Here is a 22,314-nt window from a genome sequence, read left to right as displayed (position 1 = left end):
GCCATGCACACTCCAAGCCGGTAAATAGTGCCACAGGTATTGCTTATGGGAAGGAACAACCAGCCAACTTTAGAACTTGATGCTCCCCCAATTCCGGGGCCAGTGGCTCCGTTCACACAAAAAGCTGTCGGCATTTGTGACTCTGATCATGAGAAAACCTGTAGTGATTTGGGGCTCTGCTCACAAGGAAACCTGTAGTTATTTGCAGACAGAGGCTCTGGGATTTAGACCTTTTTTATCTTCTAGTGTGGGTGCTAGCATTGCCTTCTTAGTTGGTTGTTTCTATTTAATTGCTTTACTTTCACGGGTGTCCTGAAGAAAAGCAGAAAATTATAGTCATCTGGCAAAAAAAAAAAAAAAAACTAAAGAGAAATTAGACTTTGTCCCCTTTCACTCTCATTCTCCACACACACACACACACACACACACACACACGGAGTGATACAAATACCTGCTTGAGCCCCTCAGTTATTTTCTCTCAAGGGCTGAAGTCGGTCACACGGGATAAAGGAGGGAACGGAAGGAGCAGATCTTTTCGGGAAGAAGACACGTTTTGTTGTCAGGTTCCTGGGAGTGCAAGAGCACGCCAAAGCAGAGAGAGAGGAGAGAGGAAAAGCCAGAGGGAGAGAGGGGGAGAGGGGATCTGTTGCAGGCAGGGGAAGGCGTGACCTGAATGGAGAATGCCAGCCAATTCCAGAGACACACAGGGACCTCAGAACAAAGATAAGGCATCGCGGACACCACACCGGGCACGAGCTCACAGGCAAGTCAAGCTGGGAGGACCAAGGCCGGGCAGCCGGGAGCACCCAAGGCAGAAAAATGAGGTACGTGCCAGGGGAGGAGAGGGCACAGTTCCCTTTTGGGGACCCGGTGTCAAATAGCAGGGAGGGTCTGACCTTGTCACTGGACAGACTCACCTGTGTGTCCTGCCTGTGGTAGAGAGGGGGGTTCTCATCAATTCTTGGGGCTCTGAGAAGGGAGCTGTGGGTGGGCTGGGTGCCTTCCCCAGGACTCCGGGAGACATAAAACTTGAAACGGGAGACTTTGTGTAAATCCTGCCTCGGGCGCTGCTGAAGCTCGGATTTCTCCCACTGCCTGCGCAGGGTGCTGCCTGCTGGCGAATGTGACTCTTCTCCTGCTCACCCACAAGGCTGATTTTTCCGTGTTCCTCCTCTGGAAAGAGCATTGCTTTCTCTCTTCCAGCACTTTGTGAGTTAGATATGTGTTTGTGTGTTTATTCGTTCTGACCAGAAAAGAAACCAGCTTCCCATAGCTTGACTCTGTGGTTTCTTCAACCTTTACAAGTTTGCCAGTTAAACCTCAATTTAGAAAACTAAAAATCTGTCCCCATTTTACAGTTCCCTACAAATTTTCCGCATTTCTCATTGAAATCAGAGGCAGCTGGTGGCATGAATCAGGCTATGAAGTACACCAAATGGCTCTTAAAGAGATATCACACTTAAAAAAATAAATAAATAAAGGATTTTAGAGTTCTGAAATCGAGAACTTCACATTCTAATTGGTTTTAAACTCTTTAACCTTTCTTATTCCTCATTATACTTGACACTCCTTAACCAGACCTTTCATACAAGTTTTTTCCCGCAAGTCTGAAAACCCAGCCACCCTAGTTATTTTTATTACTTAAGTATTAATGCTGTTAAACACACACACACACACACACACACACACACACACACAATGCTCTGCAGATGTGCAAAGTCCCTAAATACCTCTTTTACTATAATTTTCTTTTCAGTTGGGAAAGTGTTTTTATTTGTTTCTCTTTTGCAAAGTAACCTAGCAACTTTTCTGGGTCTGAGACCAATGAGAGGCTTCAGACTATGTTAACTCTTTGAATTCCAATTACCTGTGGTTCAGAGAGATAACCAGGTCTTTAAAAAGTTAGTGCAATAATTCTGTTCTTTTTAAATCCATTGTAATTTTAAACCTGCCATTAAACATCATTTTTCTTTCTCCAAAAAAAAAAAAAAAAAATGGAATTTATGTCAATCTACGTTGAATGATCATCTCATTTATCTGTCAGTGATCTGGTCTGAATCCCACCCTACCATTCAGTGCCCCAGCCCATATCAAACTACTTGGCTAAGAGATAGTTCTGTATCATTGCATATGCTCATCTCTAAACTTGGAGCAACCTTCTTCTTTATTTTCCACCTAGAAGACCTGATTGTTCAAGCTGGCACAAATATCTCTCTCCTGACCACCATCTTCCAGAGTGAGCACCCCCTCCTTTGTCCTTTGTTCTGTCTCTGTCCCTTAAAGCTGCATCTCTTATTGTCCTTGTAGTATGTCCTTGTTTAAATGTCCACCTCCCCTTACAAATCTCAGTGCTCCTTAAGTTACATGATCTATGTCTTCATGTTTGTATAGCCAGCACCTAACATAATGTCTATTTCCTACTAGCCATTCAGTACCTATTTGTTGAATTGAATTCAATTTTTGAATAGCCAAGCAACTACGAGAAAAGCGCTCCGCTAGAAAAGTCTCCAGCAGGTCTTGTCTCACATGGATACAGTGTTTCAGTGTTTGCAGAGCACTTTCAAGAGCACTGTCTCATCTGGTTTTCAGATTCCACATGAAGTAAGGATTTATGGATAAGTGGTGGGTATAAACGCAGTGAAGCAACTTGCCCAGACCACACTGATGATCATGAAAAGGCGCAGATTCAAATTTGGGTCTTTGGGCTCCAAGTTCAGGATTTTTTTCTACTATATTCCACTAGACTTTCAGCCAAGCATATTATTCTAAACTGATGGCTCGTAATTCTGACTGTACATTAGAACGATCTGTGGTGCCTTAGAACATGCCAGTGCTCAGGCCTCACCCCAGACCAATTAAACCAGAATCTCCTGGGGAGACACTTTGGCATTAATATTTTTAAATTTTTCACATAAAGTCATGGATTTTTAAATTATTTTTCACGGAATTAATTGCTTTGGCCAGATGCCGGGGCATGATATGGGCACGGACCCAGCTTCTTCTGTGAGCTCTTGTTATTCCCTTCTTCTGTTGAAGTTATTCACCATATGGTATTGAGCATGATGTGACATCTCTTGGGGTCTCCTTTTCATCATCTGTCAAATTAGGGTGCTCTGTAAGGGATCCATGCAGTCCCTTCCAACTCTTCAATTCAAAAATGGAGTCTTGGTGTGGTGTGGGTTGAAACGAGGGGCGTGTACGGAGAGTGTATGGAAAAGAGAGCAAGCATCGTTCATGCCACGATCAAGATATATGCAGGCATTTTTACAGAGTCCTGCTAGCCTGTTTCTACAGTGGGACCTATAAAATCTCAGCTCTGTATATTACTTTTGACATTTCAGCAATGTAGCTAAACTTTTTGATTAGCCGGAGGATAGATAGCAGGTGTCAGAAACTATACAGCCGGTGCCTGGTATATAAGAAGCCAAAAACATTCAGAGAGTGTGACGAGGAATGAAAGCTGCCACTTATATTCTTCAATTTACAGCCCCTAACGCGAGCAGGCAAACATATGCTCAAGCCCATTACATGAAGGGAGATATTTGTTTCATATGTTTGAAACCGTTTTGAGATGCAAACAAAGTAGAAGGGAACGCTTCCTGGGCCTTCCTCCCACGCTGACCAGTTGCCTACCACACATGGCACCGGGTTTCTGGGCTAGACAGGGCTCTCTGCTGCCAGTCCTTGACAGAACCGGCCTCAGGAGGTTCAGCGTCTCCTCAATGTGGTCTGGAAAAAGCAGACATGGAGGAAGTTGACCTTTCAGCCTTGCATAATTTCAGTGTCGATATTATAGGGAAGTCCGGTTTAGGAACCAAAGCTCATTCCTGACTCTTGCTTTTCGGGAAGTAGCGCGATGGAATAATCATAACTAATGTTTGGTTAGGGCTAGACAGTTAACAAAATACTTCCCCATCCTCCTTTACTCTGATAGCAGTGCTGTGGGAAGTCATTATTATTACTTCTTAATGGATGAGGAAACAAGACCTCCCATGACCTCCTAAAATGGAAAGGACAAATAAAGTCAAAGCTGGAGCTGAATCTAGCTCTTCTGACCCAGGGCCAGTGCTCTCCCCTCCTCAGGAGGCCTGAACCTGAACTCCAGCCCTGTTAACATTCGTTCATTTCCTCACTTGAAAATGGAATGCTTGGGCCCTGCCAACTGGTTTTTTGACTCAGCTTTCCAACTAATTCACAGGTTAACTTGGACATATGCCTTCCCTTCCTTCTGCCTCTGAGGCCCTCCTTCCACAGATTGGTTTAAGAAAATATTGACATTGGCTATGGGATTAAGATATTTTGTTTTCTTCATAGAATGTCACATATTGCTACTGTAGGGACCTTGAAAAAAATTAAATAAATTTACTTTCTTTTTCTTGAAAGAATAGTACATGGTCCTTCTTGACAAATGTAAACATTTTATATGCATAAAAATAGAAATACTTATATTCCCATTTCAGAGATAACTACTGTTAATACCTTGGTGTATACCCTTTCAGACTTTTTGTACTTACCTATTTACACTTTATGTAAATATTAACATGACACCTGATTACCAAATATATCACTGTTAATCTGAAGATGCTGGTATGGTTTCCCAGCATTGACTTTTTAGGCTATCTAAGACTTAGGCCCCACTTTCATGGATTCATTCATTTATAATCTGTTATATATCAGACTCTATACTAGGACCTTTATATGCATCATCTTTCATGCTCATAGGAGCCTTATGAATTAGATATTATAATCTCCATTTTATATCGGAGGAAACTGGGGCTCAGGGAGACTTGTTGCTCAAGTTTTCACAGTCAGTAAGTGGAAGAATTGGGACTTAAATCCAAGTACATTTCACTCCAGAGGGTGTGACTAAAGTAGTGCAATGCAGTGCAATAATAGAGAAATGTGCAGGGAGCCGTGGCTTGTGGAGGAGTGAAAGGATACTCCATAGCTGGGAAGCTCTGAGCTGGATGGTGGAGGACAAGCAAGACGGTAGAGGATAAGTAGGTGAGGAGTGAACAGGGCACATGCAATGAGGCTGGAATGGAAGGGCATGGCATGGCCCCAGAATAACTGGGGGATCACAGGGCTGGCTACTGAGATGAGATGGGAAGGACAGATCAGCCAGATCAAAAGTGCCTCAACAGCCATCCCAGAAGCAGACACTTTACCCAACAGACACAGTAGAACAGCATGGTCACCTCTGTTTTAAAAAATCAGCTTTGGCAGAAGACTGTTGGTGGGTGGGTCGGGGATATCTGTTAGGATGCTACAGCAATAAGTCGTGTAAGAAAATGTAAACTATGTAATTAACTGGAGAGGAGGAGAGACGGATTTTCAAAACATAGGAAGCAGAATAAGTAGGACGTGGTAACTATTGACTCAGGTAAATGAAAAGATGAACGGTTAAAGTTCAGGCCAGGGAACTGGTTGATGGTAATACCATGAACAGAAATCAGAAACGAGCAGGAAATGATAAGGAGAGGAGTGATGAGGCAGCTTCAGCACCATTAAGTTCAAGGTCATCAGACCTCACAGGGGAATCAGTCTGTTTGACAGAGGCCTGGTGTGGTGAATACTGACTGACCAGGAGGGCTTTGACCAGGAGGGCTTCTGCCTCGTTATTGCGTCAGCCATGGTGATGTGCTCTGTAAGTTTTATTGAATTTTCCTTGCCTCTTTTGCAACTCTTTATTAGTCCATTATCTCTGATTCCTACAGGAAATAAGTTGTAGGTTTTCAATCCTTTTACTAAGAGGAAGAAAACTTGCTTTGCTTATTCCTTCTTTATTAAAGATTTTACATACTTTGACTGAGTTTGTGGTGAAATACCATTTCAACATGTTAAATCTGTTTAAGGTACTACAGATTCCATCAATGCATTTAAGCCTCATCCCAGTATTACCATGTTATTATCATTTACTTTTTAGAAAAGAGAATCGAGAGTTTATGATTCTTAAATTAAGCCAAGCTGAAGAAATATCAACTTTTACCTAATCATGAAAGTTACATTTTCGACAGTAAAATGGAAGTGTCAGACTCCCAAATGTGATACTTTCTAGGAGTTTAAATTTAACACTATTATCAGAGCTTTGAATGAGCAAAACCAGAAGAAATGTTAGAAATTATCTAGTTACCATTTTCCCATAATACAGACCGAGGAGGAAGGTCAGAAGGGGAAAGGTAATTACAGCACGCCAGAGAGAGAGACATGCTGAGATCTTGTTCTCCTGGCTGTGATTGAGATGAATGGCGGGGGCCTGTGTTTATAAATGTAAGTAGACCTACATTCATGTCTTTCAGGTGGCTGCTTCTCTATCATGCTCTGTGCTTCTCCCTGTCAAAGGCTTCAGCCCACATCGTGGAGCTGAACGATATGTTTGGCCAGATCCAGTCGCCTGGTTATCCAGACTCCTATCCCAGTGATTCGGAGGTGACTTGGAATATCACTGTCCCAGACGGGTTTCGGATCAAGCTTTACTTCATGCACTTCAACTTGGAATCCTCCTACCTTTGTGAATATGACTATGTGAAGGTGAGACTCCTGATGTCCCCTAACTGGGCCAGGCTCTCTGCTGGCATTTAGACAAGGCAGTATGAAACTAGACCCTTCCAGGGTGGCATATAGTGAGAGAGACACACAACATCACTATGGTAGGAATTCATGTCAAGGTGGAAAGTTAAGTGCAAGCTGATGGGTAGAACTAGAAAGGTCCATGAAGGAAACTGAAGCTGATGGAGTATGACTCAGCCCAACACAACATCCCTTCTTTCTTCCTGTTCTCAAAGCATTTAATGATTCTACCAGTCTCTGTTCCAAGGTCACCTTTAATTCAGTGAGCAGAAAAGGGCAGAGACCTCGGAGTAAGCGGTAATCATGGAAACAGAACCATAATTATGTCCAAAGTTGAGGCATTACAAAGCAGTGTCCAATTTCCCAAATAATGATCAAGTATATGGGAAGTGCAGAGTGTACAGTGGTAAAGAGTCAGAGATGAAGTAGGAAGGGTGCGTGGAGGGGACATTCTTAAGGGCCTTGAATGTCATGCCAAGGAGTTTGCATTTTATCAGCAAAAAGCATGGGTAGGGAGGAGAGGGTCACTATCAGAAGTAGATATAAAAAGTAAATATGGGGGAAGAGCAGGACCACATCAAAACAATATACCCTGGAATTTAGAGAACCCCCCACAAAAAAAAAAATTTCCATGGGTGAGAAGCTGTTCTTCTTTTAAAGTGCGGCTGAAAAAGGTCAGAATATTTCTAAGGGATCAAGTCTATTGCAATTATATCTAGTTAAAAAAGATGTGGAGACCTAAGAACCTACCTTCTAAGCTCTCTCCAGCTTCCCGGAAGAGGTTCTCATCAAACAACGCTAGAGCATTTAGACATTTTTAGTATTATTGTACACTCATTATTCCATAACCAGTAATTCAACATGAATTAACCTTGTATTAATCAGAATATTTGGTCAACAACAGAGAAGTGAGTTTACAAGGTGCTTTTATAATTATAATCTCATTCAAACTTTAAAACAATTTTGAGACAGGAGCTATGACCCCATTTCACAGGTAAAGAAATAAATCCAGGAAGGTTAAGCAACTCACCCAAGGTTGTACACCTGGTAAGTGACGGATTAAGCTCTCAAACCCATGCCTTGTGTTTTTGAAACACATGCTCTTTTGTCTACACCAAACAACTCCCAAGCTATTCTCCACTGAGCCTAGGATACAGCAGGGGCATATAAAGGCACCGTGCTTCCACTTATTTTATATGTAGAGTGTTGTCATTGTATATGTTGGGTCTGCTTGCAATGTCCCATTTACAATAGGTCTCTGCATCTAAAAATTTTCCAAAATTGGTGTTCCATGGTAGGGGTTTTTAACCTCAGCACTACTGATATTTTGAACCAGGTGATTTGCTGAGAAAAGCTGTCTTGAGTATTGTGGGATTTTTAGCAGCACCCCTAGCTTCTATCCTAACTAGGTGCCAGTAGCAGCACCCCCCTCCCAACCAGTTATGGCAATCATAAGTGTGTCCAGATATTGTTAAATGTCCCAGAACCACTGCTGTATGGGATGATGCCTCTTAGAATGCCCTGTGCTAGGGACAGTGGAAATATTAGGACACAAAAGATCTGGTCCCTTAGAAAGAAAGGTGAGCCTTGAAAATAGCCATTGCACAAGACAGAAAACAGTGATGGCAATAAAAGACTAACTGATAAAGAATGACAAAAGGTGGAACTGGTTGCTCTAAGAGACAATGTAGATTGGTAATCTAGATGCAATTTCTATAAATTCATTAAAAATAGAACCAATTTCTCAGGGTCACAAGGATCAACCAAGAGGTCTTCACTGAGGCTATGAGTATGTATCATCCTAAACTGAACTTTCTGATGAAAAGGTTAGTTATGCCTTTCAGGATAAAAGGGTTAACCAGAGTTAAACTCCAGGATAAGATAGATTATAGGTGTGGGTCTTCAGGCTAAGTGGAATTTCCCAGCCCATTCCCCCAACTAATGTTGGTCACAAAATCATGACATTCTTTAATATTTTGATTGGAGTGGTCTTAACCGGAAGAAAAATGATCAAACCTTGGTTTAATATGACAATAAGTTCCATGGATTTAGACAAGGCTCGATATGAACTTTCTAACCATATTTTTCTCCACTTTCAAACATGTCAACCATCTAGAAATTTTGTCAGTGCCAATAGCTTTTATTGGTACCTGAGACTCAAGATCACAGAAATTATAGAATATTTTTCCTCAGTTGTAGCAATGACCTCTTCTCATAATTTGCCCCCTCTCCTCCTTAAGGTTTGACTCTAACTTCATATTCATTGAGCAATTCTTTCTCTTAAGTTTGATTCTTTTTCAGATAGAAGACAAATTTAACCTTGTTAGATCTCCTTTATCAAGGTGATAAACACAGAAGAGAGGGTTTAGCTCTTTTCTTTGCTCCAAATAAGTGGAGCCTCCCAGGAAGGCAGATGAAGCAGCTGACATAAAGCAGCATTTTGTTAATGGGGAAAAACCGATGCTACTTTTCAAGAGCAATAATAAAATCTGAAGACCTCTTCTAACACTGAATTAAAGATATTGGAATAGACTTCTATCCAAAGCTTGGCTTTCTAGGCTACAGAATATTTTGGAAACTGGTTGATGGTTTCTATCTAGAGTGGTGAGACTCCTTCCTGAAACCACAAGTAGATGGACATGGGCCCTCTGGAAGAGGCAGTATGGTCCTGGGCTCTTACATGAAATTCAGAAAATTCCTTTTCTGGTCTCAGATCTGTCACTAACTCCCCAAATGACATGGAGTGGAGAAAAATATTATTTTACAGCATCCTCTCTGCTCCAAAATTAGACAGAAGACCTCTGGGCATAACAGAGAAGTAGTCTACTTGAGACAGCTTAGGGACTGAGCTGCCTACCTGAAGTGCCCTAAGGTCCTTGCATCTGCGAGTTGGGACATTTTTCCAGTTCCTTTGAAAGAAGAGAGTAACATGGTGGCAGCAGGAGGTGAGATCGATTTCTCCACTTGCGCTTGCACAGCTGACTCTCTTCCAGAAAGCCACCCAAATGTCAGCATTAGCCTCCTGCAGAGGTTCCAACAGCCGTGGGGCACCAGCAGGCCTCACCTCTGCAGGGCGCTGCTTGCTGGTTGGCTGACTACTGGTGCTCATGTGGAGACCACCCCGTGCCCCTGCCGACACACAACCAGTGAGTTGCCCTCCTAGAACTGAGAACTCACAGAATGTCAGGCTGCAGGGGCCCTCGGGGACGCATCTCATCTTAAGTTGTGGTTTTCAAATATGTTCTCCCCAGTACACATTTTCTTTTTTTTTTTCTTTCTTTCGAGACAGAGTCTTGCTCTGTTGCCAGGCTGGAGTGCAGTGGCGCGATCTCAGCTCACTGCAACCTCCACCTCCCGGGTTCAAGAGATTCCCCTGTCTCAGCCTCCTGAGCAGCTGGGACTACAGGCACATGCCACCATGCCCGGCTAATTTTTTGTGTTTTAGTAGAGACGGGGTTTCACCATGTTGGCCAGGATGGTCTCCACCTCCTGACCTCATGATCCTCCCACTTCGGCCTCCCAAAGTGGGATTACAGAGATGTGAGCCACCATACCCGGCCTATATTTTCTTCTTGAAAATCTTCAGTTAGGCCCAACATAGAGAAGAGACAGAAGTGAGCTGCTCTAGCTATAGGTGGCCCTGCTTGCTCATCCTCCTTGGTTACCCTGAAGCACCTTGAGGGATTGTGACTTGAATCTTGCTGCTCTGGTCACGTTCCTATTGGACAGAGAGGAGGTCAGAGTTCAGAGAGAGGGTGAGCATTCTGCCTCTGAAATCCCGGACCCAGAAGTCTTCCACACTTAGTTGAAACCCACTGACTTTTTCTAATTGCCCGGCCAATGCTAGCCCCTATCATATATGCTTTTTCTGGCCATAAATGGAAGAGAAACTCTTCCCTTTCCGTCTAAATAAAAGCGGAAATACGCCATGTGGCCCCCGGGTAAATCCATATCCCTCTCCAAAATTCTGTTTTTTCCTCTGTTCAGTGAGAGGGTGGAGTGAGATGATCCCCATGATCCTTTCAATTCTGGAATTATAATCCCAATCTTCCTCGCCAGAACTTCTAAGACGACCCCACCAAACCCTCCTTATCATAGTCAGGATAACACCAGAAAACAGAAATCTTATGTTTACAGCAGCTGCGTCTCAATGTTGCATAGCTGCAAGCACTCCAGTAGGGGCCTGCAGCCTGTTGGGGATGCCTTGGTGGTATGTCATCACAGAACTTGTAAACATATCATGCCAACACTGTCCTTTACAAAGCAACTTAAAATAACACTGACTTGCCTTTGGCAGGATAAAATTCCCTGTTTTAAGGCATTTTTGCTCTATGACTAAATTCTCCTCCCAGGCCTATATAGGAGTAGGTTTAAGAAACCTTCCAACTCACAGGAACATTTTCCAGCCAGCCCAACCCCACAAACTGCCCTTCCCACCCAGGCCCATCAGGGCAATGATGATGGAACTGCTGATACTGCTCATCAGTAGCCTGTAGAAGAGCAGGACCCCCAAGTCTGTGGTCCAGATGCTCACATTTATGAAAATCCCTCTCCTGCCTGATTTCCCACAGTTCTTGGTCTTCAAGACTCACGCACATCTGCACAGCAGCATCTGCTTCCTGGGAATGTTGCTGCAATGTTTAGATTCCTGTAGTGCACGGATGAGGCATACGAATCCAGGCTGGTTAATGCTGCAGGCAAGAGGCAAAGCACAGATGCTGGTCAGAGTCAGGCAGCCTGGGTCCTGGGTGTCATTCTATACTAACTAACCTTGGGCAGATGACTACACCTAGAAGGAACTCTGTTTCCTCCTCTGTCAAATACAAAGGGTAAAACCAGATGGTCTCTAAGGTCTACTTTGCCTTGATATTCTGTGCATCTAAGACCTTAGAAATCATGATCCAACCCCATGATCATCATGTCCAAAGCCCAGGGAAGGACAATTCATTGGCCAACATCATGCTTGTATCAGAATTTACATCTTAAGATTCTCAGTCTTTTCTTCTAGTTATTTAACAGAGTTATTTAACAGATTAAAAAACAGCGAACTCCCATCTTGTGAATGACTAGGTTTTTATGTTGTAATATAAGACAAATATTGTCTATAGTCAAACTTACCGTTAAAAAAAATCCCTTAAATATTGTAAAGCATTATCTTTTAGATGTCCAGAAAAGAATTTTTTTCCAGAAATGCAAGAAATTAAAGTTCCTTTGGTTGAGCACCAGAAGAAGTGGTTCATTTATACTTACAAAGAAACTGTGAAGCTATGGTTATGGAGAGAGTTTAGATAGTTAGAAACCAGAACCACCAAGAGAACAGCAGATTACACATTCCAATTTCAAGTTCATTTCATGGCATCTATTCACTGTAAAAGGAAGCATAAATTACCTGCATTTGGATACTCTCTTTTTTTCTCTTTATGTCACCATGTGTAATATTTCAATAGCATCTGTGGCATGTTTATGTAATGCAATGCCACTGTTTTCCTTTTAACCCTATATCCTCGATGTATTTGATATTTCTTCCCGCCTTTCCACCGTTAGTTCCTTAGTTCCAATTCTTATTCCTCTCAACTAGTCTATTGTAATAGCCTTCTATATGTCTACCAGATGTCAGCCTCTCCCCATCTAGCCTACCTTCTATGAGTATCCAGAAGGATCTTCATCGAACATAGCTTTGATTATGCTACTCTAAAAATCTTTCAATGCCTCCCCGTTGTCTATGGAATGAAGCACAGTAATCCTATTGAAAATCTACCATAAGCTTGAGACTATGCCAAAAACTGGGTGTGCAAAGATCAGTAAAAAGAATTCTTCACAGTAAAATGAACTGTAAAGACCTCAAGGAATTCAGAGTTCCATAGAATGTGATGAAATAAGTGCATAATAAAGCCAGACAAAGTAACACAAGGGGTATCAGTCAGTATATACGTTTGGGAGTGGTCATTTCTAGATGGCCAGGGAGAGCTTTGGAAATACTTGATGTCTGAGATTAGTCTTGAGGGGTAAATAATAATTTGGCAGTGCAGTTCCCTAAGTAGGATTTCTTAGCAGAGCTACCATCAAAGCAGGGAGGTTGAAGAGGATGGGAATGATGCAAAACTGAGAATAATCAGAGTTGGCATGCTTTGGGGAGAGGTAAAACCCAGAAAGATTATCTGAGGGTGAACTGAGAAATGTTTGGTAAATTTGGGTTTAAGCATGTGCTCCCAAAATCGCAAAAAAGTGGTCAAAGGTTGAATTAATTTCACCAATGAATTTTGTTAGCCAGCCTAATACTAATTTATACTATGATTTGGGGCCGGGGTGGGGAGTAAAAAAAGAAGAAGAAAGAATTACGACAACATAAAATTTCCAATCTCACACAACAGTCTACATTTCCAAATTATCTTAGAATATTAGAAAATCTGGCAAATCTTGCAGCTTCCTGCCTTCCAACAGCCAGCCAGCACCAGGAGGAGGTGGCCCTGCGGGTAGAGTCCCCACCATTCCCCATAACTCCCCCATACTAATGCTTTCTGGCCTCTTCGTGGCACCACTGCTTCTTTTACAGTAAAGAAAGTGACACATTTTCCCCCAGTGTCTCTATCAAAAATAGGAAAGTTGAAAGTTCCTGAGAAAGACATGTGTTTCAGGAAAAATCTCTTTGCAGAGTGAAGAATATCCCTCTGTATTTAACATGCAAAGTGTATATTTCTGTCTAAAGAATTCATAGCAGCTTGTTTCACTCATGTTTTCTGCCTGGCATCTTTTAGCATTTGAGTCTAGGACCTCCAATTAGAAGCTGTGATGTCACGGAGGGAGGGGGCAGTGAGGTTCGGGGATGTGACACAATCAGGGGTATGCTTGAGCAAGGTTAATCTGGAGCTACATAAGGGGCATCAAGGACTGGTAAAGTGAAAAGAAACTGGAGCCGCTGAATGAGGCCATTTAGGTGGCTGTGCTAAATCGATTTGATATGACTATGTGGAGCGTAGTATACTTCAAGAAAGCCCACAGGCCTCTTGGACAGCTATGGAAGAGCAGGTAGGATGTGCAAAGGTAAACCCCACAGGAACTGGCTGCATATGGGAGAGGAAAAAGGAGGAATCAGATGCTTTAAGCTCTAGTTAGGACAACTTATTGGCTACTAACCCAGAAATTGAGATCAGGAACGTGAAGATGCGTAGATTTGGAAAGATATAGAGTGCACTGAAGTGCATTGAGTTTTGAATACAGCTGGAAATGCTGGTCTAAAGTTTGAGACAGAGCTTAAAGAGTTGTAAGAATGGGTGTGGGAAGAGCACAGAGACAGTGATGGAGAGAGGATTAACACATTGAGGATTAAATTCTGTTTCTGCCACCATCTGAGTGAGGAATCTTGGTGAAGCTCCTTGATCTCCCTCAGCACTGGTTTTGTCATCATTTGAAAGAAAGAGTTCCTAATGAATACAATGTCTTCCTCACAGGTTGTGGGAGGATTTGAGTGACAGAAGGGTCTGAGAGGAATCAGTACTGCAAGCGCAGTTGTGCTCAGCGGTTGGGAGCTCAAACTTTGGAGTCATTCAGACCCATGGTCAAGTCTTGCCTCCACTTCTTACGGGAGCGTTTGCTTAACCTTGCCAAGATTTTCTTCTCCATCTGTAAAATGGAGATAATAATGATGTTTATTTCATAGGCTTACTGTGAATGCCAAATGAAGTAAATGCTTCAATGGCATATGTCTAACACATCTCTAATTAGCTCATAAGTACATTATAGTGGTAATGAAGGCAATGGGATGAGTAACAAAAGTGTCTGCCTGGGCCGGGCGCGGTGGCTCAAGCCTGTAATCCCAGCACTTTGGGAGGCCGAGATGGGCGGATCATGAGGTCAGGAGATCAAGACCATCCTGGCTAACACGGTGAAACCCCGTCTCTACTAAAAATACAAAAAAACTAGCCGGGTGAGGTGGCGGGTGCCTGTAGTCCCAGCTACTCGAGAGGCTAAGGCAGAATGGCGTGAACCGGGAGGCGGAGCTTGCAGTGAGCTGAGATCCGGCCACTGCACTCCAGCCTGGGGGACAGAGAGACTCCGTCTCAAAAAAAAAAAAAAAACAGTGTCTGCCTGGTATCATCAGATGCTCAATGAATGTCACTTTTCTCATCAACTCTGACCCTACCACTGATTAGCTGTGTATGGCCTTGCTAATGTTACTCAGTTTTTTCTGGCAATTTGTAAAAAAGTGCTTCCAAAACACTATTCAAAAGCTGGGGGTTATTTCTCCTTTGTATTTACTGTGTAGAAACACAAATTTTACAGCAGTTTTTAATCTATTCACTCATTTGATTCTTATGGAATAGGAAGAGTAGGGATTATTGCACCGAATTTACAAAAAAGGAAACAGGTACAAGTGAATTTGCTCAAGTCTCTGCAGGAAAGCCAGGTTTGACTCCCTGCTCTTCTAACTCCCCGAGTCATGGTTCTGTCTGTCTATGGAGGCTTCCTCAGAATAGGCTTTATTGTGGAAGGGGCCCTGTTATGTTTCCTGGCCATGCATTATTCCTAAAACAAGGTTGTGGGAGAACCTTGTTCTCTCCTACTTGTCAAGATAATTTGATAAAATTTGGTAAAACAGAAGGTCCTTGAGGGGCCCTATATTGTCTAGATTATTTTAAATAACTTTCTCGTTTATCCTTTGAGAGAAAAAAGTGTTTTTCAAAAATAATAGAAAATGGAGTCTGAACTACAATGAATCGGCAAGTGCTTGTGTTATCTGCTTGTAGTGCGTAATTTCTAATGATGAGCTCAAGTTCATTCCCACTAGATTGCCAGCCCCATGAGTTCAGGGCCTATGTCTGTGTTTTCTCCAGTAGAAAGCACAGTCCTGGGCAGAACAGGAAAAGGCACATGTCTCCTGGCAGTGGAAAGGGCTCTGGCCTAGAAAACAGCTGCTGACTCCTGCTGAGAGCTTGGGCAAGTCACGTCTTCATTCAAGGCCTCAGTTTCCCCATCTGCCTGATGAGGGAACTGGACCAGCTGGCCTCTCCAAACCTTTCCGGTTCTGATGGTCTGTGACTCCCAGTCCAATGCCCCTTCCCTCAGGCCACATTGGGTCAGTCTGCATCCTGCTGTGTAATTGAGAGGTAAGTCGCTCCCAAGGGGGACTCTTCTGACCCCTAAGCTCCTAATTTCTGTGCAATGCTCTGTGTTTACTTAGAACATGCCCTCGACCTTCCGGCTGAACTCACTTCACCTACTGCAGTAACTCTGCTCAGTCTCTGGGAGTGGACAGGAGGCCTTGGCCCCAGAAGGAAATGAGAAATGGGTAAACATTTCTCATGAATTTCAATTGTAGTCTCCAGTGGAATTCTCCCACTCCAGAGACACAGGGTCCCAAACAGCAATTCTAGCTGACTCAGAAGAATTAGAAAATGAAAATGAGCTTGCATCAGGGAAGTGTGATGAAAGCTCATTTCATGCCGAAAGTGCAAACAGCACAGGCTTCAGGGTGATGGAAAACAAAAGGAAGCTCCCAGTGCTGAGGCAGAGAATGTGGGTGAGTGTGAGGTGGGAATGTCCCAGGTGTGGGTGTACATGGGGTACACATCTCTGTGCTTGAGTGTATTACATGCTGCTCTTCAAAACACCTTGGTGAAGAGCAGTGCCTGAATTTACTTTGATATGTTTATAAGGGGAAAAGTTAGGGAAGGAGAGGTGTTCATTTATTCAACAAATATTTATCTAGTGCCTACAATTTATTAGAGCTTAGGGTACAGCAGTAATTAGAACAGACAGAAATCTCTAAAGTGAGGCTTACATTGCACTGGGATACACAGACAGTAAACACTAAACATAATACATAACTAAATGATGTAGTAAGTAATAAGTTTACGGGCAAAGAAATAAAATAGAGCAGGGCTCTGCATGAGTCGAGATGGGGGCTCTGATTTAAATATGGTGCTCATTGAGAGAGTGACATTTGAGGAAACACTTGAAGCAGGTAAGAAGGTTAGCCATGTGGCTTTCTTGGTGGGGGGGCTACCCTGGGGCCACTCCAACCAGAGGGAACATTCAGTGCCTCCAGGTGGAAAGTGCCTGGTGTGTTTGAAGAATAGCAAGGATGGCAGTGTGGCTGGAGGGCAGGAACATCAATGAAGACAGAGGTACAGAAGGAGAGCGGGATGGGAGGCTGCAAAATAGGGTTCCTGCTAAATGCTGCCAGGCAATGGCAGGCTTCGCAAGCTGCTTTCATGCCCCGAATCTCATTTGACTTGACGTTCAGAGGATAGTATTAACGTCCACTTTTTACGTTTGTGAAAACTGCGGCCTGGAGACAGGGGTATGAGTGCTAACAACCAGATTGGGGGGTGGGGGCGGGGAATGGGGGAAAAGAGACGTGCAGTGGCTCATCATTCAACATTCAGATATCATAGACAGAGAGAGCCCTCAGAGCATAGATCATAGAACAATCACATAATTAGGAAGTAATAAGTTTTCATAGAACTAATAGAATATATTTAATGGTAAGTTTGTGAAACTTAATGATGACTGGATTTAACAACAGGGGAGCAAAATCCCTGAAAAACTGACAGTTGGCTCCTAGAAACTGGTGAGAGCTGCTGGCTCCAGCGCACCTACTGCCTGGGGAGGTTTAAGTGACCCCTGAGGTATGAGTGGCAGAGATGTGACAATTGGTCCTTATTCCAGTGCTCTTGTAGGATTTCAGTGCAAAGATTTGAGGATGTAAGTTTAGTGTGGGCCAGGGCAAGGTCCTGGACAGTGTCACAGGCACACAGCGGCTCACAATCCTTGAAACTCTGCTGGAAGACACTTGCCCAAGGCGACCCCTTCTGTCCACTCAGCACAAGCCTCATCACTGCCCTCACCCGCATCCTGGCTATGACACACCTGGAGACAGGCAGCTTCTGCCGCAGAAGAACACAACAACCCTTTGTGTTTCCCATCCTCAGGCTATTTTCCTGTCCTGAACTGTTTGGGGCCCAGCCTCCAAGTTGCAGAAGGGATTTGCATATGAATGAGCTCAGCTCTGGAGTTCCAGAAAGGGTGAGGTGGGGGAGTCTGAGCCATTCTCAGGCCAAAGAGAGTGTCAATCCTCCCTGGCTCTCCCTCCCAGACACAATTCCCAGACTCTTCCCTCCCACCCCACCCCCCAGCCCAGCTCCCTCTGAGACGGTGGGCACTGCTGGTTTCCCACCTGCGGGATGCCCGCTTCCCAGGCTCTTGGCAGGACCCCTCCCCTGCCAGCTCTTTCTTCTCCCTCTGCTCATGCTGCCCTTTTCTGACCAGAGCCCTCCCGAGAATAGGCAATGCTTCCTGGCAGCAGTGGGATTCTTGGACTCTTTGGGATTCCTGGACTCTTAGGACCTGCCAGCTGTTTCTCTGGACCCCACCAGCTGTTTCTCAGGCCCCCACATTCTTTATGGTGCCAAGCATTTGCATGTACACAATACCTGCTTAGGGGCTCACCCAGCTCTGTTAGGAGGTTTTCACCCTGATTGACAAATAAGGACACCGTCCTGGGAAGAGCAGTGCACCTGCGCCCGGTACTGGCTCTGCCATTGACTGACTTTAAATAAGTCTGTTCCTCCACGTAAGAAAGGACAGGTATAGACTTGAGGTCTTTTCATGATCTTTTCAGCTCTGACCTTTGCTCTGGCAGGTGGCTTATCAGCTGTGCGATTCCAATTATTGAGCCAAACCTGGTTGTCAGAACATCCGGATGTTGTCTCAGGTCTGCTACTTGTAGGTTATGTGGACTTGGGGGAGTCCTGTCACCTCCCTGGACTCAGAACTGTCTCCCGGAAGTGCATTCACTACATGACTGCCATTAGGAGCAAATAAAATAGAGAAGGTAAATGTGCCCTGTCAACTGGAAAGTTCCACATACAATGAGGAATTATTATCATCATCATTATTTTTATTACTTTTTTTTTTTGATGGAGTCTCACTCTGTCACCCAGGCTGGAGTGCAATGGCGTGATCTCCGCTCACCGGAACCTTTGCCTCCCGGATTCAAGCAATTCTTGAGCCTCAGCCTCCCGAGTAGCTGGGATTACAGGCACCCGCCAGGACGCCAGGCTAATTTTTGTGTTTTTACTAGAGACAGGGTTTCACCATGTTGGCCAGGCTGGTCTTGAACTTCTGACCTCGTGATTCACCCATCTCGGCCTTCCAAAATGCAGGGATTACAGGCGTGGGCCACAGTGCCTGGCCGATTATTATTACTCTTTTTTTTTTATGGTCAAAAGACTTGAGCCAGAACTGGAGCATTAACTTCCAGAACCTCTCATTTGGAGTCAACTTGAGCTTAGATCTGCCAGCTTAGTTATTTTTACTTTATGTGGCTTTCAAGAGCTTCTGAAGTGCAGCACACACATGCAAACACACGTACCAGATGCCTCCTTCGTTTCTAGGCCCAGGTTTCTATCTGGTATCAGGTGCCTTTAACTTTCTTCTACTTAGATCCTTAACTGAAAGTAAAGCTACCCGGTGAAGTAGCAGGACTGGGCCATTAACCACTGGCCCAGCGACTGGGCAGTGATGGACTTTCCCTGAAGGTGAGCTCAGGAGTACCGAGCACTCACAATGAGCAGGAGTCAGCCCGGGGCTGTCAGTGAATCATTGGCCTACGATTCATGCATCTAGAAAAATCTTTTGAAGCACAACAAAGTAAAGAGAGAAATTCCTAGACTTAATGCTATCTTCTTGTGGACAGAAGCCTTCAGAGACCCCTCACTTTGCTCTGATCGCCTTTCATAACTTAAGAGTACCCTTTTGATGTCTCCCAGCCCCAGGACTGTTGGAAGGCTTTGCAAAGTGCAAAGAGCCAAACAGCTAATAAACCACCTGCCAGAGGAGGAGGCTGGGCTGGGAGGTCTCTCTAGGTGCCCTTCCAGGTCTATCAGCTTAGGTTCTGAGTCCCCACAAAAGGGGAAACCACTGCTGATGGCTTCAGCAAGATTAGGAAAGGAGTGAAATGGAGAAAATAGAGGGTATCCAGGGACAATCTCAGCTTCTTAATGTTCTCCAAATGCATGAAGTGACCCATGGCAACTAGCTGGGAGCCAGAACGTGTCATCTCGGTTGGTGGATGGATCTCAGCAGTCCTGTTTTCCTCATTGATGTACTGAGTGCTCAACATATCCCGGGTACTTCTCTGAGTGTTTTACGTATATCAACTCCCGTCCTATTTACAACAGTTCTGTGATATAAATACTATTATTTTCACTATTTGACATATGAGAAGACCTGTATACAGAGAATATTAGCTTTCTAGGACTTCTGTAACAATGATCACAAACTAGGTGGCTGTTTAAATGGTTAAGTTTCTTAACCACAGAAATTTGTGGTTTCTCACGCAGTTCTGGAGGTGAAAAGCCTGAGATCGAGGTGTCGGCAGGACCATGCTCCCTCTGAGGGCTCCAGGGGAGAAGTCTTCCTTGTCTATTCTAGCTTTCTAGAATAGGCAGTTGTAGGCGGGCAGTCTTTGGCACTCCTTGGCTAGTGGCAGCGTAACTCTAATCTCTGCCTCTATCTTCACATGGCTGTCTTCCCTCTGTGTGTGTCTCTGTGTCCAAACTTCCCTCTTCTTATGAGGATACCAGTCATTGGGTTAGGGTCCGCTCTAACCCTGTGTAGTGGCATCTTAACTTGATTACATTTGCAAAGACCTATTTCCATATAATGTCACATGCAGAGAAACAGAGGTTAGAACTTCAACATGTGTTCTAGGGGGACACAATTCGCCCTATAGTACAGAGAATTTAAGTAATTTTTCCAACATCTAATCACTGGAGAAGATCATATAAAAATGAGGTACCCTAGTAAGTTAGGGGTTGCATCCTAAAAGAAACAGAAAACCTAACAAATTGAAAACAATTCACAATTTGACTCACTCTTGAGAAGTCAACAAAGGGCAGAGATGCTCTTATTGTAACCTTTCTTAAACATCTAAGATCTATCTTTCTTCTCTTTTTCTCTCTCTCTCCCTTTCCTTTCCTTTAGGTCTTCATGAACTCTGGACGAAGAAACTCTTCTGTCTCCCCTTAGCCATCCACTTACACCTACCTACTCACTCCTTGGACTTCACAGTCACAAAAACTGTCCCCTGACATGAGACCCTCCCTGCCATATACAGATATATGTGACTTTTAGGTATTCTGAGTTTCTTGATGTTTTCTCAGAATTTTACTTTTCACCTTATTGTTTATGAAGCAAAGATCTCTTTTTCAACTCTGTTGAGACCCAAGGGCTAGAGAAATGAGAGGGGGTGACAGTGCTGAGGAGTACCCACGCCATGTTCTGTGATGAAGGGAAGACTTGAGGGGAGGAGGGTGATAGCAGATGCATGACCCTGCATTTCCAGGCTGCTTTAGTTGCTCCTCCTGTGTGCCCCACTTGTTTGTTGACTTGAATTAACCGATTTTATACCATGGGGTGAAAGATAGAGAGAAGCAGCTTTGAGCTCAAGTTTCTTTTTAAATGTAAAAAGAGAGGAAGAAGAAAAATTACCGATAGTTCCACTAACCATTGCTAAGAGTTACTCTAATTCCTTCCCCTTCTTATTTTCAATGCATACTTTCAACATAGGTATAATTATACCATATATACTATTTTTTTGCTTTTTCACTTAGTATCGCCTCCTAAGAATATTTACATATTGCTATAAACTCTCCATGAATGTGATAATTAATGGCTGCCTTGTGTTTAGAAGTTAATACTAATTTAACTATTTCTCTAGAGTGGGATATTTACAGTATTTATAATATTCTATTATTATATGACTGCTATAAATATCTTTGTTTATAGAAGTTTTTTTTCCACATTTGGAATATTTTTCCCTAGATTATATTCCCAGATATGGAGCCAAGAGATAACTTTCAAAGTCCAGGATAATCCAAATAGCCTGATCTATCTTGGAAGATGCTGAGTTTCTCATCCCTGCAGCTGATAGTGAAAAGGTGGTATGATATTCGCTAAGGGTGTGGTAAAAAGATAATAGGTTAGACTAGGTGACTTTTGAGGCCCCAGGAACCCATGAGATTGTGATTCTCCAAATTTCAGTTTACAAACATCAGCCTATTCTTTGTCCCAAATCACTTTCTTACTTGCTATAAAAGTTATCTATTGCTGTATGATAAACCACTCCAATAGTTAGTAGCTAAAACAACATCCATTTTGTTTGCTTATGATTCTGTGGTCAGGCGTTTGAGCTGGGCCCAATGAGATGGTCTTTTTGCTGGATTAGCCTGAGGTCGTTCATGCAGCTACAGTTGTTCAGAGGCATGTCTGTCGCTGGAAGGTCAAAGATGGCCTGAGTTGCTCATCTCGTGGCTAATGGTGAATGCCAGTGAATTGGTCTAGAGATTTTAATCAGACAGTTCATCTCTGCCCTCTGTGGCCACTGATTCTCCAGTAGGCCTCACAGGGCTTCTTCACACAGTTGCCTCAGGGCAGTATTCCACATATGTAAGTGTTAAAGAAAAAATTATTCAATTGTACTTGTTAAAGTGTGGTAAGGCAGACTTTATTCAGGACGAGGACAAAAAGTATAGGGACCACGACAATGGGATTTTGCAGTGAGGGAGAGAGATTGGGTTCAATTTTGAGTACAGCATGGGCAAGTGGGGATTTAAAGCCAGGGAGCACGGTGGAGGTCAGCGGATGTTAAATTACTAAGAGGAAACATCAGGGGTAAGGGGGGTTCTAGCTAAAATGACCTAACAGGATTCTTGCTGATGACAGGCCAAGATGATCAGACAG

General features: G+C 43.5%; 1 protein-coding gene across 4 annotated transcripts in view; it reads left to right on the top strand.

Moving 5' to 3' along the window:
* The first annotated feature begins 240 nt into the window (after positions 1-240).
* The window catches only part of MASP1 (mannan binding lectin serine peptidase 1), a 73,134-nt gene continuing 51,060 nt past the window's right edge, over positions 241-22,314 (top strand). For 2 of the 4 annotated variants that reach the window (XM_025376789.1, XM_025376792.1), the window contains exons 1-2: positions 430-824; positions 6,300-6,531. In XM_025376789.1, the coding sequence (XP_025232574.1) occupies positions 820-824; positions 6,300-6,531 (237 nt within the window). In that variant the 5' untranslated portion in view covers positions 430-819. Of the gene's footprint in view, positions 825-6,299; positions 6,532-22,314 lie in introns of all 4 variants that reach the window. The other 2 variants (XM_025376791.1, XM_025376790.1) reach the window with 2 other exon arrangements.

The sequence above is a fragment of the Theropithecus gelada genome, chromosome 2 (genome assembly GCF_003255815.1).
Source record: "Theropithecus gelada isolate Dixy chromosome 2, Tgel_1.0, whole genome shotgun sequence".
Lineage (NCBI taxonomy): Eukaryota > Metazoa > Chordata > Mammalia > Primates > Cercopithecidae > Theropithecus > Theropithecus gelada.
The sequence above is the reverse complement of the archived record's forward strand: the minus strand, read 5'-3'. Positions and strand labels throughout refer to the sequence as shown.